This window comes from Phallusia mammillata, chromosome 4 (assembly GCF_965637545.1).
Source record: "Phallusia mammillata chromosome 4, kaPhaMamm4.hap1.1, whole genome shotgun sequence".
In the NCBI taxonomy this organism is placed as follows: domain Eukaryota; kingdom Metazoa; phylum Chordata; class Ascidiacea; order Phlebobranchia; family Ascidiidae; genus Phallusia; species Phallusia mammillata.
This window is the reverse complement of record NC_137255.1, coordinates 20,116,319-20,133,920: the sequence shown is the minus strand read 5'-3', so window position 1 is coordinate 20,133,920 and position 17,602 is coordinate 20,116,319. Positions and strand designations below refer to the sequence as shown.

The 17,602-nt window shown below is 45.5% G+C and overlaps 2 protein-coding genes across 2 annotated transcripts; both read left to right on the top strand.

The window, feature by feature from the left end:
• The first annotated feature begins 406 nt into the window (after window positions 1-406).
• On the top strand, window positions 407-7,064 carry LOC145223024 (dual specificity protein phosphatase 6-like). Its single transcript, XM_080089312.1, has 3 exons — window positions 407-1,011; window positions 2,695-3,447; window positions 6,093-7,064. Exons 1-3 carry the CDS (start codon window positions 636-638, stop codon window positions 6,479-6,481), a joined length of 1,518 nt encoding a protein of 505 aa, XP_079945438.1. The 5' UTR covers window positions 407-635; the 3' UTR covers window positions 6,482-7,064.
• An 8,445-nt stretch (window positions 7,065-15,509) lies between these two features.
• LOC145223129 (uncharacterized) lies at window positions 15,510-16,696 on the top strand. The gene is made up of 2 exons (XM_080089471.1): window positions 15,510-15,674; window positions 15,855-16,696. Exons 1-2 carry the CDS (start codon window positions 15,600-15,602, stop codon window positions 16,146-16,148), a joined length of 369 nt encoding a protein of 122 aa, XP_079945597.1. The 5' UTR covers window positions 15,510-15,599; the 3' UTR covers window positions 16,149-16,696.
• Window positions 16,697-17,602: the final 906 nt, after the last annotated feature.

The window sequence follows — 17,602 nt, the reverse complement described above, 5'->3', positions numbered from 1 at the left end:
AGCGAAAAAGAATGTTGTTGGAAATATATATTTATAGCTCACACTCAGGTGTAGTATTGCGGTACATTGTTCGCTATTATGAACACAGCGCACTGAGGAAAAGTGCGCGCTCGAGCGTTTACAAGTGCCCAGCTTTGTCAGGCAAAGCTTCCGGCCCCCTGCCGAGTTCCACAAGTCCTCCCATCCTCCTAGCACTCGCATTCAGTTATTCATTATTTCCTTCGCCGCTGGCGTGTATGCGATTACTCAACGCGTTCCCTTTTTTCTCCCACTCAATGCGGCGTCGACGCGGCGCCGGTCACAAAAAGAGAGGAGATAGTGTTTCTTGCCTTGCTCCCTTTTTTCCTCGCGTTGGTCGACAAAACTGCGAGCCAACGGGCAGACATGGTTCAGAGTGAGACTGTGAAGTGAGCGCAAGGGAAGCAGACCACGAACGCGAACTCAGTTGTATAACGTTGTTGATTTTTCTTTTGCAGACACACATATATATATATCTACATAATAAGCCTTGTTGTTGTCAGTCGTGCTTTATTTCACGAAAGGGCGAACCTCTAGTATCGCATCTTTCCAGTATCAAGCAACTGTATTGTGTTGAAAGAAAAGTTTGAATTCAAATCGGCAACAGCCATTAGAGAATGAAGATCACCATGGAATCAAAAGCTTATGTTAACTGTGAAGAACTCCGCGAAAGCCTTTTCCGCCAAGACGACGTATTGCTGCTGGACTGCAGATCCAACGAAGAATATCGGCATGGCCATATCAGTGGTTCACACAACATTGTGCTTCCACAGTTGATGATGCGTCGACTTAAAGCTAACAAGCTGTCATTGAAGAGCCTTGTACCACCAAATTTTCGTCAAGAGAAGGAGGCCTTTCTGAATAAGTGCACAACGTATCAAGTGGTTTTGTACGACCATTTCACCGCCGAATTAAACAACAACGACTCGTCAATGCTGAGTCTTCTCTACAACCGCATGTCCAACGAAGGATGCAAAGTTTTCGTGCTTCAAGGTAAGACAAACATATAGTGTGTCATGACATTCATGCGTTGTTCAAAGCTAACCGATTATGACGTAGACTATGATAAAGCGCCTGCGTTAAATGGAAAGTGAGGCGTGAATAAGACGAATAATCATGGAATGAGTGTGTAGCCTGCAAATAGCGCAATGGCACAGTAGTCGTGGCACGCCGGATGCAGCCCCGAGTAATCATCGGAACTAACAGACGTGATGACAAGACGCGTCACGTTTAGCACGCTTAGGGGTGTGAACTGGCCTGTGTTACCATCGGAATAAGCTAAGACGTGTTGAAAGTTAGTACTTTTGTCTTTCCATTCAACGGTTGCACATTAAACTTAAGCACGCGGTCGCACGCAAATCACATAAAACTACACGGCGCAGTCTTTGTACGGCAAACAGAGTGACTCACCGCGTCAACAAACCCGACCGAATTCTCTTCACCGCTTATCCGGCGTGTTTGTCGCGGTCACCGCCGGGCCCTCCGCTTCTCACGCGAACAATTCATGGTCCAATGCGCGCGATAATCGAGACCCGTCTTGCCCGTTCGTCTTCCCTGACTCAACCGTCAACCACTGCGAGCGCGAATTACCGGGTAACCCAACACCGGGGTTTGACGTGAACCGCGAGATTTGTCTGCTGTTTTCGCAACTTTTGGTCGCCTCTGGCATTAGTTTGGCGAAACGGTGTGGTCTAAAACCCTGAAAACATTTACGCTAAAATTCGAAGTACTGTTTTGTACTGGGTAATACTTATCATGTGTTTGTGTGGTGTGGATAGCAGGATGTGCTTTGCGCCTCTTTTCAAAAGCGCTGCAACGAGCCAATATCGGAGCCTTGAGCGCAATCAATAGCCTGATAAGCAACTCGGCGGTGTGTCGAATCGCTGCACTGTTTGCATTGCGCGACTGATAACCTTGTGTCGTCGTTTTAGAGATCGTTCGCCAAACATTGGTTATCCGGTGTTCTTTGAGCAACGCACCTCACGCGCTTGTGTGTGCTGTAAACTGATCCAATTTGATAACTAAGTTGTTAACCATTAACCTACGGCTTGCGTGCAGCGAAGTAAGCCGTTATACTTCACTGCCCGTCGTCGAGGCAATAAAAGGAGTGGAAAGTTTTTAGGCCGGTCCGTGCAGCGCAAAACATACAACGACCGGTGCGTATCGCCTCAGGCTTTCAATAGACTTGGTGAATCATGCGTTGACAGACGCGGGGCAAAAACTACGGATTTACGGCTATGGTCAATCGACATTGCGCGATGAGTGGGCTAAACCGCATTAAGACGCGTCGTAATCTCGATGAGCAATTCGTCAACCTGTGCGTTGCGCAAGATCCCGAAATAAATTGTTCCTCTTCAAATCTCATTTTTAAAACACGGCAGTCCATGTACCGCAAGTGGCCGTGTCAGCCAAGGCGCACTTCCAAGAACAAGATCGTTAAACTTTCGCCGTGACAGCGTCACACAGCCCGTTTACAACCATGTCAAGAACACACGCGCGCGCTTCAGACACGAACAACACGCATCGCGGCCAACTTTCAAACGACCCCGGCTGCTTGGACCGGAAGGCGCCCTACCGAGAAACATCATGTAACGCATACTTCTCAAGATAAGGCTTATCACATGTCCTAGATATCGAGATGTTTTCGTGTTTCTAACCCCTCGATCTCATTTGTAGGAGGCTACACGAAGTTTGAAACTGGCCATCCCGATTTGTGCACCAAAGCCGGTAACGTTCTGTCGAGCGATGCTGACGACGAAGGATGTGGAAGCGATGAATCGGCGTCATCGTCACCCCGTGGAGGGCGCTGCTCCCCAGTTACCCCACTTGGTTTGACCCCATCCATCCTTGGACTCGGGGCGCTTAGAATCTCGTGTGACAATAACAACGAAGAAGATGAGGAACTCGACAACTTCAGGTTGCCGCGCGGCGCTAAACGTGTCAACCGTCAATGTGACAACCACCGACAACATCGATGCGCCCGACACAGCGACCGATTCAACAGCGAAGGGGAGTCAGATGATCCCAACAGCGCCACGAGCCTTTCCTCCACCGAAGGAAACACCACCCTCACTTTGAAACCAGCACCACTTTCCATCCCTCCAGCGTGCACGTGCTGCACTTGCGACAAGGAACCTTCAGTGAAATCTCCTTCACCCGTCTGCCCCTCCCCATCCCCTGGACACGCCCTCTACGGCGGAGCCACGATCCCGGCCGAAATCCTTCCCGGGTTGTTCCTCGGTTGCGCTAAGGACGCCTCGAACGCCGAAATCCTGGCGCGGTACAACATCACCTACATCCTTAACGTCACTCCCAACCTTCCAAACGTGTTCGAGGGCGACAAGCGATACAAGTACAAGCAAATTCCCATTACCGACCACTGGAGCCAGAACCTCTCGCAGTTCTTTCCCGAAGCCATACAATTTATCGGTAAGCATCAATACCCTGTATATATGTGCATATAAAACTATATATATGAGCGATGTGGCGGAAATCCGTTTCGCAAGCGCTATTAGGAGAATGAAAACATCAGCCACTGTCGTTTCCTGTACGTTAGAGCGCCCACGGCAAATTGCTGGCGGTTTCTCATACTTTAGTGCGACATGTGCGGTCGTTTGGCCTTTGACAATCACACAAGAGTGCGAGACAAACGATCTGCTGCAGAAATGCCCGAGGCGCGCAAGTCTCTTGTGTGACGAAGATTAGAGGGAATTGATTCAAGTAAACAGCCTCGCCGTATTTGTGTACAGTTTGCGTGGGTTGCGAGTCTCTAGACGGTTTTTCGCCGAAGTAAACCCAACTAGCACCTGGCTAGCGCGACGAAACGCTCCCTAATTCATTTCAGTGATCGTTCCTGCGCCAACACAATAGGCACCACAACAACACAAAAGACGCAAAGCGAACTGGCCGACTCGCTGAATGGCAGTCTTCCGTTTTTTTCCGGCCGTGACGCTCAATGACATAATGGGCCAGAAAAACAGGTTTTGTCCACCTCAGCGCCCGTGAGAAAGGGACCGGATTAGGTAATTGAATTAACAAAACGGATAACTTTCGCCCTAGTGATGAGTGTACAAAACAAAATTTGACGGTTTGGTTTTAAAATCGGGCTCACCAAGCGTAGTGAGATCAGGTGTTTTCCACACGGATCTTTATGGTGACCGGCCACATAGCGTGTTGTGTTTAGGAAAAGCCCACAACAACAAGCGACTTAAGACGCCGCCAAAACCACAGTGAATCGCTCGGTACCACTCCGTACCTTACACCACTTGAAAACCGCTGCTCAGCACTAGCAATTAAGCGTCCGGCTCAGTATCTAAGCGCATATTACTTCGGTGAGCCGAGCGAAATATTTTGATAAATATAGACTGAGGTTGTGGTCGGGAGGAGCACGCCCACTGCGATGGAAATTGCATGTGATTATCATAACCCGTTCTTTTTCCGGTTTCTTACTCCACATACGCCCTTTTGTGCCGACGGCCCAATTGCTATGAGCCGATTAGCAGCATTGACGTAATCAAAGCTCAAATCCGCACTCGCACAAAATTCATGGCCTCGATTGAACGCGTTAAATCGTCTAAATCCAACCAGAGAAGCTGCGGGATTCCTGAAAACGAACTAAGGTCACACTGTTGTCCCGGATGTAACTGGATTTGAGCGACGCAAAAGGAATGTTGTTGTTCCTTGGCGCGATGCTTTGACGTCATTATCACTACAAGCATCACGCCTTTGCCTCGTGAATACATTGCGAAGTGTGTCTCGCGGGACTTGACAAGTCAATTGGGACTGTGAGGTGAAAAGTAATGCGTCAAAATAGAAGTCTCTGGGCGCCAAGTTTCCATTTTAAATTCCTCGATCCTGAATCGCGTGTTAGAGCCGTGGGAGTCGCGCCGATACGAAAATAATGCAAGGCGTTTAAAAATAGTGCCATGAAAGGACTCGCGTGCAGCTATCGCAAACTTAGCGAGTTTGTACTGACAACAGAACGCTCGGCAGTTGGCCATTGTGTCAGACTGCGAAACCCGCAATTCTCTTTATCCCCGTGTAAGGACAAACTAGTAGCGACCTCTGTATTTAGTGACGCCGCGTTTTGTAAATAAAGTCTTGTATTTTGAGGTGCCCGGCGACCGGGGTGCGATGATGCGTAACGCGCCGTCGGCAGGCTTTCGCTTTCCCAATAGAAATCAAACCGACGTCAGGTTCAATTTCCAATTCGGACCGCGTTCATTCTCTTTCCCACGGTTATCGCTGCTTGCAGCCTCCGGTCGCCCGTTCTGAAAAACTGTGTCGACCCGCTGCAATTTCATTTCGGCTATTGTTCCCCACAAAAGCGCCACAAAGGCACCAGGAGGCCTCGCGAAAGCGATAAGTCGCTTGCAGTTCCGAACTCCGCCGGGAAGCAATCGACTGCCAATGACCCGAAGTCAGGACAGCTTGGCTTATGATTAGACGCGCTCGACGTCGCTGAAGTATTTTTGCATCTGTCATGGCAACGGCGAGTGAAGAGAAACCGACCAGGCGAAGGCGTAAAATTGTGGGCGCTTGCGTGAGAACGAAATGTCAATTTCCGACCCCTGGTGAGAGTAATCGGCTCCGGACGGGAAACACCGCACATAATATCCCACCAAGATATTGCTGATTGACCTTCGTGAAAATGAAGATGGGCGGGCTATTAACTCCCCTAAAACATGAGCTAAGTGTGTTCAGGCGAAGTAGCGATATAGGGCAGCTGGTAATTGGGGGCGCACCTTCGACAGTAATCCGCAGATAAACGGTCGGCAAGCGCGAGCCCCTGTGTTGGTGGCTGGTTGTGTGTTTATTTGAGCAAACCAGGATGGCGTGCAAAGGCACAGACGCGTGAATGCTGTTTTCCGCCGCTGGCTGTTTGTGGAATAAAACGAGAAACGAACGATAAGGGTCATCATAACTCCATTTCCCTCTTGATGCAGAGGAAACGGCGTTGGCTGATTTGTTTTCATAAGATAGTTAAGCCGATGAATCAGACTTGCATACACGCTATGTCTAATACTTCAGCCCTGTACTTCAATAGCAATTGACAGTTTTGTTTTCTTTTACAGACGAGGCTCGATCCAAAAATTGCGGTGTGCTTGTTCACTGTCTTGCTGGCATCAGTCGCTCTGTGACCGTCACCGTCGCTTATCTCATGCAAAAGAGAAGCTGGACCTTGAACGACGCTTACGACTTTGTCAAGCAAAGAAAGAGCAATGTCTCCCCCAACTTTAACTTCATGGGTCAACTTCTTGACTTCGAGAAGACCCTCGGTCTTGGAGAGTCTGCTTCCCCGCAAGACGGACCTGATTCCCCGTCAAGTCCAAACTCCCAACCGACCCTCTTTTTTACGTCTCCGCCTCCACCAACCCCCACGCTTACGCTACCTGTGCGCACCAAAGGCAACAAGGGGATGGAGCAACGCACCGCCTTCATCTTGCCGACCCCGCTTGCGTAAAGTCCACAATCGCAAAAGCAGGCTTCTACTCTGCATTGTGACAACGCTCGAGAACTCCCTGGATGGGAAATTGGCCAGAGGTCGCGCAGGTAGCGATCTCTGTGTCCGTCGAAAAAGTCCTGGAAGGTGCCAGCGACTATGTGCCTTGAACTGAGCTTAGCCGAGTGAAAATGTAGTTCCTCGCCACGCCTGTCTGTCTGTAGCCCCGCACGACCGATTGGTTTTATTCCACGTCGAACCTGTACCTTTACGTGCCGCGACCCGTTTTAAAAGCATTTGAAACGTGCAAGAAGTATATTCCCCAGTTCGATTTCGTAGATTTGTGACACGTCTAGACGAGCCGCAAGTAGTGGACGTTGATTTAATACACAACCCGGTTTGCGGTCGCATTCCGGACGAAGTAAACCCCTGGGTCCCGTTGGCCCACATGTTCTTGTGCTTTGTATACTGTGCCATGCTAAATGTCAATGCGCTCTTGTATAGTCACCGAAGCTCTAACGCTGAACGACGATTCTACTACTCGCAATGCATTTATCTGTCCGCCGCCACTTGCAATTTGAACGAATAAATTATTACAACGAAATCTGTTGTTCTGCTGAGTATCGTACAAGTTGACAGCTGATATGCGGACAGTGAGCTACAAGTAGAAAATGCTTCAGGAAAGATTCAGATAATGTTAAAAATACAAAAAGACAGCACCATAGAGGTACTTTATATACTCATGATGTATTCTATTCAGGTTACAATGAAAACTGTTGGTAAATAATAGGGCTAAAATTTACTTCCTTTTATAATATTCCTTTCATAATACACAATTTTTGAAAGCTTAATTTCAGTACATTCAGAATAACTGAAAAATGACATAGCATCTGAATAACAACACGATCAATATGTTTTTTCGGCAAAGTGAAGCAAGTCTGTTTGTTGTCATAACGTGCACTTATATATCCTGTTTTCAGCTGAGCTTCGCCGACTAAAGCGATTTAGGAAATGAAACACCTGACCTTAGCCTAATCGTAATTTTGCTGCAAACGTGACCACAACAGCAGCTGTGAAGGTTAACCGAGTACAATGTCACGTGATATTGACAACTGAAACGATGTAGTTTAACTTCGAGATGAGTTTTAACGACTAAATGTTGCCGGATGTACGTAGGCAAGGAGAAAGTGGTCACGCTTCGATTAACCCGTGTCACATGTTTTTGAATTTGACGGAAACAACGTTTTAACTTTGGATGCTTAAAAGGCGATCTGCCCTACCTTGGACCTCGTTTTCGTGCAAAACACCCCGTCAATCTAAATACAAACACGTCACAATATTCGGCCGTGCAAATCGAATAACAAGCCGTGAAAGTAAATTGGACCTGAGGTTCGTTACCGCAGCCAAAACAGATTTGATTAAATGTTGGGCCTCCTTCGGAATATTTATGCGTATGATAAATGGAACTTTCCGTATTGGTCTATATTAGAAAGTAAACTCGTGTGAGACTAGCGTTTTTCAGTTTTTCTTGGCAAGATTTTTGAGAACTGTACAAATGAAATGATGCACAGTGCCCTATGATGAGCAACAAGGCATGCCTTTCGACGCACATTTTTCCTAAACGTCGACACCAACCTTCAGATTTATATAAATTGTATGCCTAATAATGTTGCGGTAAACAGGAATAAAGTTACACAAAACAAACAACAAGAAAATGGACGGAATGAGGTGCCGTAGGCGGTTTAAGAAGGAATTTAGGCATTTTCGTCACCGCCGGAAGCGGTCTGTCGGCAGGATTACTAATTTGAGACGAAGTGTTTATCAACAGCTTTGCCAAGAAACCAGGACTGCTTCTTCTCTTAGGCCTGACTCGAACTATGCGCTACGTTACCTTATGACAAGCGCCGTGTTGTTACTCTCACCGAGAGAAGACGCATAAAAATTGTCCGAATTTTTTACTTGACCTTTGGGGCGCCACTCCCCACGACCTGCCATAGGCGACCTTTCAAAAGACATGTCGTTGTGTTGTAAATTTGTTGCTGTTTTATGCACTTGGCACGAAACGGCGGTTTGTTGCTGTTAGAAGCAACATTCAGTTTCAATCTACTTCCTTGTTTGAGTGTTTCCTCGATAAAGAATCTGAAAAAAGATTTTTATGTCAATTGTTGAGCGATGTATGTGGCTTCTTTTATTGTAGCTGAAAAATGTTTGACCGATAAACTAAATTAAGTTAAACAAAATACGGCCTAAACCCGGGTCATCCCAGCTCGACTGTAAAATCGGTGAACAGACCTCGCGGAAACTCGCTACAGCGAACTGTTATGTCATTGATTTGCGTGGAAGAGAAAAGTGGGTCGACCAATAACAGCGAGGCGGGCGGGGCACATAACCTGACCCGAATTACCATCTTCGGAGGTTGAGTCTTGCGTGACAAGAGCGCAAGGTCGGCTTAGGACGAAGCCTGACAGACAATAATAAACTGCACCCTGAGGCTGGTCTCTGTGGCCGCCACGGCACAAACGAAGTGATTGTTCGTCTTCGTAGGATCGACCAATCACGGTTTCCCCTTTCGTAATCTCCCAGCTCTGTTAATGAAGCCATAAAAGTCATCACACCTTCATCAGAAAAAGAATAAATTTCTATAAGGAAGAACTTTGTTTGAGGTTTTCCTTTGTTTCATGTTTTTTTCATTTTATCTAAAAGCATCGAGTCAAAGCACGATAAGCTACAAACAGTGCGCACTGTTTTGACCTATGGTTATTTGTTTTCTATTTTTCTTTCTTTGATGTGTCACAACCTGACGGGTTTGCAATTTATGAAAAACGATAATAGACCATTGTCAAGAAAATGTTATGCACATCAAACATGGACCAATTTTTCCAGTGAACAAAAAGCATCAGACCCAAAACATTGCGACTATCTTTTGTATATTGTTCTGCAGTTGTGGAAAAGGGAAATGTTCTTTTTTATCACTAAAAGCGTAGTGTTTAAATGCAATAAACCGAGTTTAAGCTACCGTAAACTGGAAATACCCAATATATCCCTGGATTTCTTGGCGATGTTAACAAGTGATCCATTGTGTGCATTAAATACAATATTTTCATGCCGATGTCATGAAACCACGATTCAAATGTGCAATCCACACAAACAATACAATTCCGAAGGGCACCAGAATAGCTAGATCTGCGCCAAGAATTAGAATGGAAATGACAAGCAAAGACCGCAAGAGATCGTTTGCAGTCAAATGTGGTGCTTAATCATTGTGAACCCGAGGGCCCTCTCCAAGGCTTCTTTTTGGGTTGTCATGCGGCTAGTTTACTCATAGAGCTCTCGATTGTATCATATCACGTTTACAACTTGGTTGGAACTTTATCTCTCGACATTGAAAGTTTGGTTTGACGAGAGAAGAACCACTAAAGGTTGAAAGTCTGCGCTAACCGCTACTTGTGTAATGCCCAGGGCTTCCGTGCGCAGCATACGTAATCGCCAAGGGTAAGAAGTATGATAAACGATAGGGCTTACGCACAGAGATCATTGGATTTCTTGCCAATGCGCGAAAAGTGCTCACATCGCTCATGTATGTATTCCCTTGTCCTAAAATGGAAGTTTGCCAAACTGCGAAGACGCTCAGAGAAAAACAAAACCTAATCAGTAAATTGCCTTAAAAATTACAGTAAACAAGTCAACAGTTCAGTCTATTCGTGTATTCTTCCCCTGAGCGGAGTGACGTGAGGTGATCCCTATCAAGACATTTTCGTCGGGGCCATTAGGGAGCCTTTTTCTTTGAACACAAAGCACCCGCAGAATTGGTTTTGACTGAAGACCGATCATGTGCCTTCATTGCTAAAGGTCTGCTTATTATTTTGCCTCGCCAGGTTGCGTGCGACGAGCATAGACCGAGGCTGATTTGATATCGGATAAGCGCAGATTTTTGTTCCGTAGCGTAAACAAACCATCCTCGCGAAGCCCTACTAACATCCATCGCTCATTGAGAAAGTTCTCGCGGTTTCTTGCGTTTGTCTTCTGTTTGGTTTTCACCTTTTTTCAGTGTCGGTGGCGACCTCGCGTGTTTTCGTGTCGCTCCGCATTGATTCTCACCGAACCCACAGCCTCCCGTCAACACATCCTTTTTCCACGGCCCATTTCGTACTGTGATGCGTCATTCCTATATACCAGCGAGTTGCACAGATGGGGTAAACAAGCTTGGTTTTAACAGTTGCTGTTTTCGCCAGGGCTTAAGACAGATCCGTTTCAATGCAAACACGGAAGACTGTGTTGCCAATCCGTCCCGGGACTGACTAATTTGGAAGTCATTTGAGTTTACTGGAATTTTTTTGTTGAAAACAAATGCCACCTGGTATGCGGCAGATGTTTGTCTTAAAATTTGCATCTGCGAGGCTAATTACTTCACATGTAAATTGTGATGAATGGCTTACCGGACATTTTCTCCAATTTAAGCGTTTCTCCAAATGCAAATCGGCCCCTCGCGTGCGGTCGCTTGCCTGTAGGTGCATTGCTATAATGAGGCGATACATCTAAGCCCCCCTAGTGACGTCAGTATGGACAAACCGCGGAAGAAAACAAGGCAAAATCTGAGTAGCGTGACAAATCACTGAGACCGGCGGCTTTGTGACAAAACGAAGAGTGGGCGAACCCGTAGTTGTTGATGTTACACCGGCCCAGAATCGCGTGAGAGACCTTGGAACGGGGACAGTTTATCGTGGATAGATAAACAAGCGATACGGGTGTCAAATGCTGGTTGTCATGCGATCCCGCCATGAGGTCCTACACCGCAATGTGGTGTCTTTGCCTGCCGCTCAGCAGGGCGTGCGTGCGTAATTGACGTTCCCGGGAAAGTTGATCCTCATTCAAATGGCTCATCCCCACTCGCATCCTGACCTGTCGTGCAAACGAAAAGGTAAACAATGACTTGGCGAAGTTGACCGACATGCAACATTTTGGAACACCCTCGACGTACGTTATATATGACCTACAATTTGGCCGGTGGATAATTTTGGAATCCATGAAAATTACCCGTATTGAATAAATATGCACCTTGTGTTTAATTTCATTTATATAGCACGTGGCTATAACTGACTGCTGGAATTACGTAATCCCTGTGTATGATATGTAACACGAAAACATCAACACATTTGGATAACTGGTATAAACAGCAGAGAATGGTAATGATGACAAAACTGCTATTACTTAAACGGACTTCAGTCATTAATCTCCGTAAGATTGCGCAGCGCTGTGGTTAAAGTAATACCGAAAAAGGGCGCCCGACATTAGGGACATTGGAAGATCTTGTGTATGATGGGCGTTGCGCTCAAATCACTTCAGCCATTAGAGACTCATATCTGCGCAAAATGTTCCCTTTGCGGTCGTTCGGCTTTTCACTGAAACGACCCGACTGACGCGCGTATTGCTTGATAGAGTGGCTAGATACGGTAATGCACAAGCCAAAGGACTTTAACCTGCGCCCTCCATCAGCCCCAACAACACATTTGACATTCTGTCATGACTAAAGTTAAGAGAATCCTGTAAGATTACATCATAGGAGTTTAGAAAGCATAAACTTTAGTCTAAACGACCATCGATCTTGGCTCGCATGGAAGTGGGGTTCTTGCTCTTATTGACATGAGGAAGTCCGGTTTCGTAAATAATGATGATGAGCCAATCGTGTATAAACAAATTCCTTGGTTCCGTTTGCACTGACCTTCGCTGTGTTACCACGAGGTCGATACAGGTCGTCTAAGTTTATCGTGCACTGCACTGTGGGCTTGTTCGCAAATAAAAATAAGTCTTTGATGTTTTTGTCGCTCATTCGTGTCGCCTCTTTATTTATAGAAAAAGATAAGACAAGGCATAGTGGAGTGATGTTTGCTCTACTAAATGTTGGCCTTTCAGTTGGGCACTCTGACACCATGGCAACACAATTGTGGTATCGACCAAACAGTTCTTGCGGTTAGTTTGGAACGGATGTTGTCGAAAAAGTGGCGCAACCGCAGCGGTCCATTTGCGACTGTGCGTCAGTCGAGCTGAGGCTAAGCAAGAGCGGTCGCCAAGTGAAACCCTTACGTAATAAACATATTTAAGGGCGGCAAATTGCCTACGATTCCCCGCTCCAAAATCACTCTAATCCTGTCGATGAACGCTGCTCGTATTATACACAAATTATCGACGAAGCAGTCACGATCCTGAAACAATTATTGCCAGACGCCACTCGTAATGATCCAGCAGCACGCGAGAGTTTGTGGTCAAAGCTCAAGAAGTCAAAACAACATGGCGGCGGACCAAAGCGAGCATCCGGCCGTGGCAAACAAGCCATTGACTGGGCCTGTAGAGTAATTAACTCGTTGCTATATTGCATGCTGGTAATTGGCAATTGTGCAGATGACTCAGCTTCGCATTTGACGCCTATGTTGTTATTTTCTTCCGGGGAGTAATGAACCATACGACCCTTGGCGGCTGAAGCATTTAAGGAGAATTGAATGATCGCTGGCTGTCATTGATGTTGGGACACACGCACAAACTGGCGAGAAAAAGGCTAAAATTAATTTTAATTACGCCTATAGCGTCCTGGTCGATTTTCCCCTGAGTTGTCAAGAACCAACACTAAAGCTCAAAGGCATTCCTTTGCTAATTCTTCGCTCGTTAGGCGACTAGGCAGTGGCAAATTAACGTTGGACAAGTTGTCATTTTACCTGGAAGTGCGTGCGATGACCAGATTCGCTTATCTTAACTGCGATTACATAATCTGGCATAACTGGAGCTCGTTAGGAAGTTGTCTGTACTCGCCGCATTCTGAGAACATGGGAAAACACACTTCAAAGATGTTATTTAATTACGACCTGTTGAGAACTCTGTTGTGTACATAAAATGGGCCATGTCATTCCAAGGGGTCATTTAGGAATGTTATAGATTTTTTGAAGCAATGTTTATTAACTTTAATTGCACGCGTCAAAGCGCGCTTTCGCGACTCATTAAACTTTGAATCAATTTTTAAATGGTATTTTCTATCAATTTGGCATTCTCGAACGCAAAAAGCTTGTTTAGCAGTTATAAAACTCATGCAACATGTTTGTTTGTTGAGGCTTAATTTGTTATAAAAAGCAAGATACGTTGTAGTTTATTTGTCACAGTTAGACACAATTGACTCATTTCCAATAATGGCGCGCTATTCTAGACGGCCACAATGAATCGAGGCGTGCTGGCAATAAACACAAAAACAAACACATGAATATTAAACTTGTCACCACATTACACCGAGAAAAAAGTTCCAAAGTTCACCAGAAGCAATATCGGTTAAACGGATTACAGCGGATCTGATCTGTGTATATGGCGGGGATGTTCACCGCTGGTTTATTTACGTGTTTATCCGAGTGTCTGGTTCAGCACCTGCCGATGAACACATACCATGACACACATCATAACGCCTGCGATTATACATCAATACTCTAAGGTTAGGCCCCGCACCATATGTGGACGGTCTAAGATTCTCGAGATTAGACGACGCTTTTCTCGAGATGCCAGAATTGTTTTTCGCTTGTCATATGGACTGCCGCGATTGATTGTGCTGTTTACAACGCCTTTGAGAGGATTAGAGGCAGGGATTGCTATGAGCTGCCCATTGCCGGACAATTTCGCATTTCGTCATTGCAATTAAGTCGAGAAAAATCCGCACACTGTAATACTTAATCGAAACACCAGCTGTGTTTGTTAATAGAAGTACATATGTATATATTGCATTCATATAAGCCGCAATATGGTTGTCTTGGCAGAAGACGCCCTTGGAAACGAAAACAAAGAGCAGCATTTCATATTCAAACAATTGAAATAATTGGTATCGGTAAAATGTTTCCATGAACCCGGAGTACTTTTTTCAAGTAGCATCCGTCGTTCTACTGCGAAATAAAAGGCGTACTTGAAGGGTGGATAAAACAATCAGGCTTTCTTGCGCCTCCCGCCTTCCCCCATTAGACTACAACCGTAGGATCGAACCACTTGGACTAATTCGTGTAATTGCGCCATAACGGATGGGTGCGTGTATATACTGGCGATTCAAAGAGGGGGCTGCACCAGGGGATGTGACGTCACGGGCACTCAAAGCTCTGACGTCACCACCCGTTATGTCAATGGAATCCACTTTGGGCCCTCATAGTGATGTGCGGCCAATTACAGTATTTTGCCCCATTCTGAAGAATAAGCCTTGTGGCTATACGTCACTGTCGTAAAGTCGTTGGTCTGTAATTCAGTGGTGTCGCTTGTGATTGACTCTTTGATGAAGAGGCTTTTGTTTTCGTGTCGCCACTAATTGCCTTGTGCGTTTAAGAGGCCACACCTCAGTCTGTACCGTAATGAGTTGATGCAAATAACACTCGAGGTTCGACCAAGTGCGGCTATTTGTTTCTCGATTGTTCCGTTTGTTTGTGGTGACAAGCACTGTTCACGAAATCCGCTATTGTTTGTATGTCTGTCGCGAATTTTACCGTAACAATCGTCAAAAAATGACCTAACGGCACATGTATTTGGCCGAAAGACTAACCTGAGGCTATACCGGCGCGATTTGCAAATATATGTTAAAGCGAAAGTAAGGTTTGTGCAGCTGATATATTATAATATATTAATAATTATTAACCACTGTATTTAAATTGTGGATGATCTGAATAATAATGCATTTTTAGCACCTTTGTCATCACATATTTTACATTCGAAAAACAAACTGCAATTAAATAGCCTACTTGAAGAATGTACGTCAAAAAACCAAAGTTTTTCGCCTTCGAGGCTTTACGGTTTTGCATTCAGCCCGAGCGACCTTTCGATCATCGTCGTTGCCATGTGTTCATTATGCATTACAGTGCCCCGGTGTGTTGGGCTAAGCCGAGGGGTGACATCATACTGGTATAGGAGCAACATCACATAAGTACGTCTGCCGAAGGGGCGCCCGTCCTATCAGCGCAGCGTTCCTCCTTCGAGCACCCAACATTCCTGGCCTTGTCAGCAGTCCTCCACAACTCGGCTGTTCGCACACTTCAAGATTTCCCATAGGGCCCAGGGTCGCGCAAAGGCCTCTTGGCGTCAATGCGATCTCGAGAGGCCTGCGCGCGCTTCCGTATACAAGGTCACGTGACCAACCATGACGTCGGATGTGGAGAAGCGCCAATCTCCAACACAGACCTGCCAGCACCGATCTGAATTCGAACAACTGACGGTATTTAAATGTTATTTGCGGTGCGATTAAATATACTTTCCAGCTAAGGGATGATGACTCACGGGCAGTTGAACTTGTTCGTGCGATATGCCAAACGATAATTAGCAAGTAAATCTTGCCCGAAATGTCGCTTTTAATTGATTACAATCGTTCACAAGGGTTAATAGCTGCTATTAATAGATCGACGACGGTTGTTGTTATCCTGTGCCCGTCATCTTCAGTTTATCTTATCACCTGTCAGGCAAAGGCGGACAGACCTGCCCTCTTTCCTGCCGAACACCTGTGGTCACAATCGGCGTGTTCCACGACAGGGCACGACAATCGCGGTCTTACCTTGTGGATCACCTGGCCAATCTAACCACGACCAATACCTCAATTGCAGAGGCGTTGCGGGCGCGGCTGGCCGCCATCACACGCTACCGAACGGAAATGCCGGACGCGCGATGTCCCCTGATGGCAAAATTCCTGAGCTGATCCTTTTCGTCCGGTTCGAATCGAAAACAAAGGCCTGGCGGCTTCCCGCGACACATAAGTCTCTTCCAATTGTCGCATTCCTGTTAAGGGCCACAGCAAGAAACGCCTAACTTAGAAGAACGTTTACTACAGTGTTACCAAATAAAAAAAATATGTATATTTGCATCGGTGAACGAATCAAGTTGGAAAGACAAACCCCTATGGGCCCATTGGTATCTTCCATATGTTATTATACGTTTTCTGCGTTAAACACAATAAAACTGTTTGGTGATTTTCATCTTCGACAAATTTTAAAATAAATTAGTTACCTTTGGTCATAGCACGCCTTTCCTGAGGTTGTTTACTGTTACGTAAGCCTAAAAGATAGAAAACCTGATTTTAACGGTGTTGTGATCGTCAAACGGAGCCAAAAGCCACAGATTTACGCTGTTTTTGTTGACGCCCGAAAATCACAATCGTCTATGACGCGAAATGGAATGCACTGTGACGTCAGACGGGCCGGCAAACGTGCTCTATCCGTTGGTAAACATCATTGCCCTGTTGTGTTGGATTGCCTGTATGTGTCCTGCCAGCTTGATACACATGGGAACGTGACAATTTATGAGCTGAAGACATAGTTACGTATGGAAGAATGTTGAAAGGTATTCCACCACTATGGTTTGGACCCAAACGGCGCAATGAGCTTGACCTAAAGTAGCTTAATGGCGCTACATGTGTCAGAAACAAAGCAAAACATTGGACATGAATTGTACCACATGTATGATTGGCTAGATCTAACATGCGTCCTCTTTTTGGAGGACGACATGTTCTCCTTTCTCACAAAAAACAAGTTGTCCTCTATCGAAAATAATAAATGCCCAAACGTTCTCTTTTATATTTCCCGACTATACTAAATACATGTGTGACAACTACGCCATTGAAATCAGCCCAAAATAAATCTTAAGCTTATCCTGAAAATAAATTCAGGTGGATTTTAAAAATGACACCTTTCTGATAGAACAAACATAGGTTTATTTGGCCAGATTGCCCCAACTAACTAATTCAGGTATATTTTTTGTGCAACTAACTGGTTCTTTGAACAGGTTAACGTTTTTCCAGCCGCAAAAGTTTAATTTCATCTTTTTAAATTATTTATTCATTGGACGACATACACAAATAGCATCAGTGTTGAAAGTAACATTAAACATTAATACATTTTGTGCTAAATTTAATCGGAATCGGTTGGGAAGCTGTTAAATGTTAAGTTATATTGGTTCATGGGTTTACATTCAGGTGCACCGCAACCTTAACACAAAAACTTGACCCTAACTTAGGTTCGACCTGGGTGCTTGTCTTAAACTTAACACCAACCTGTTTGTATGTAAAACTCCAGCCAGTTTGTATGCAAACAAGAAATTTTGGTGAAACCGCCAGAAATGTGGGATTACTCATCGACGACAACATATTATCTCTCT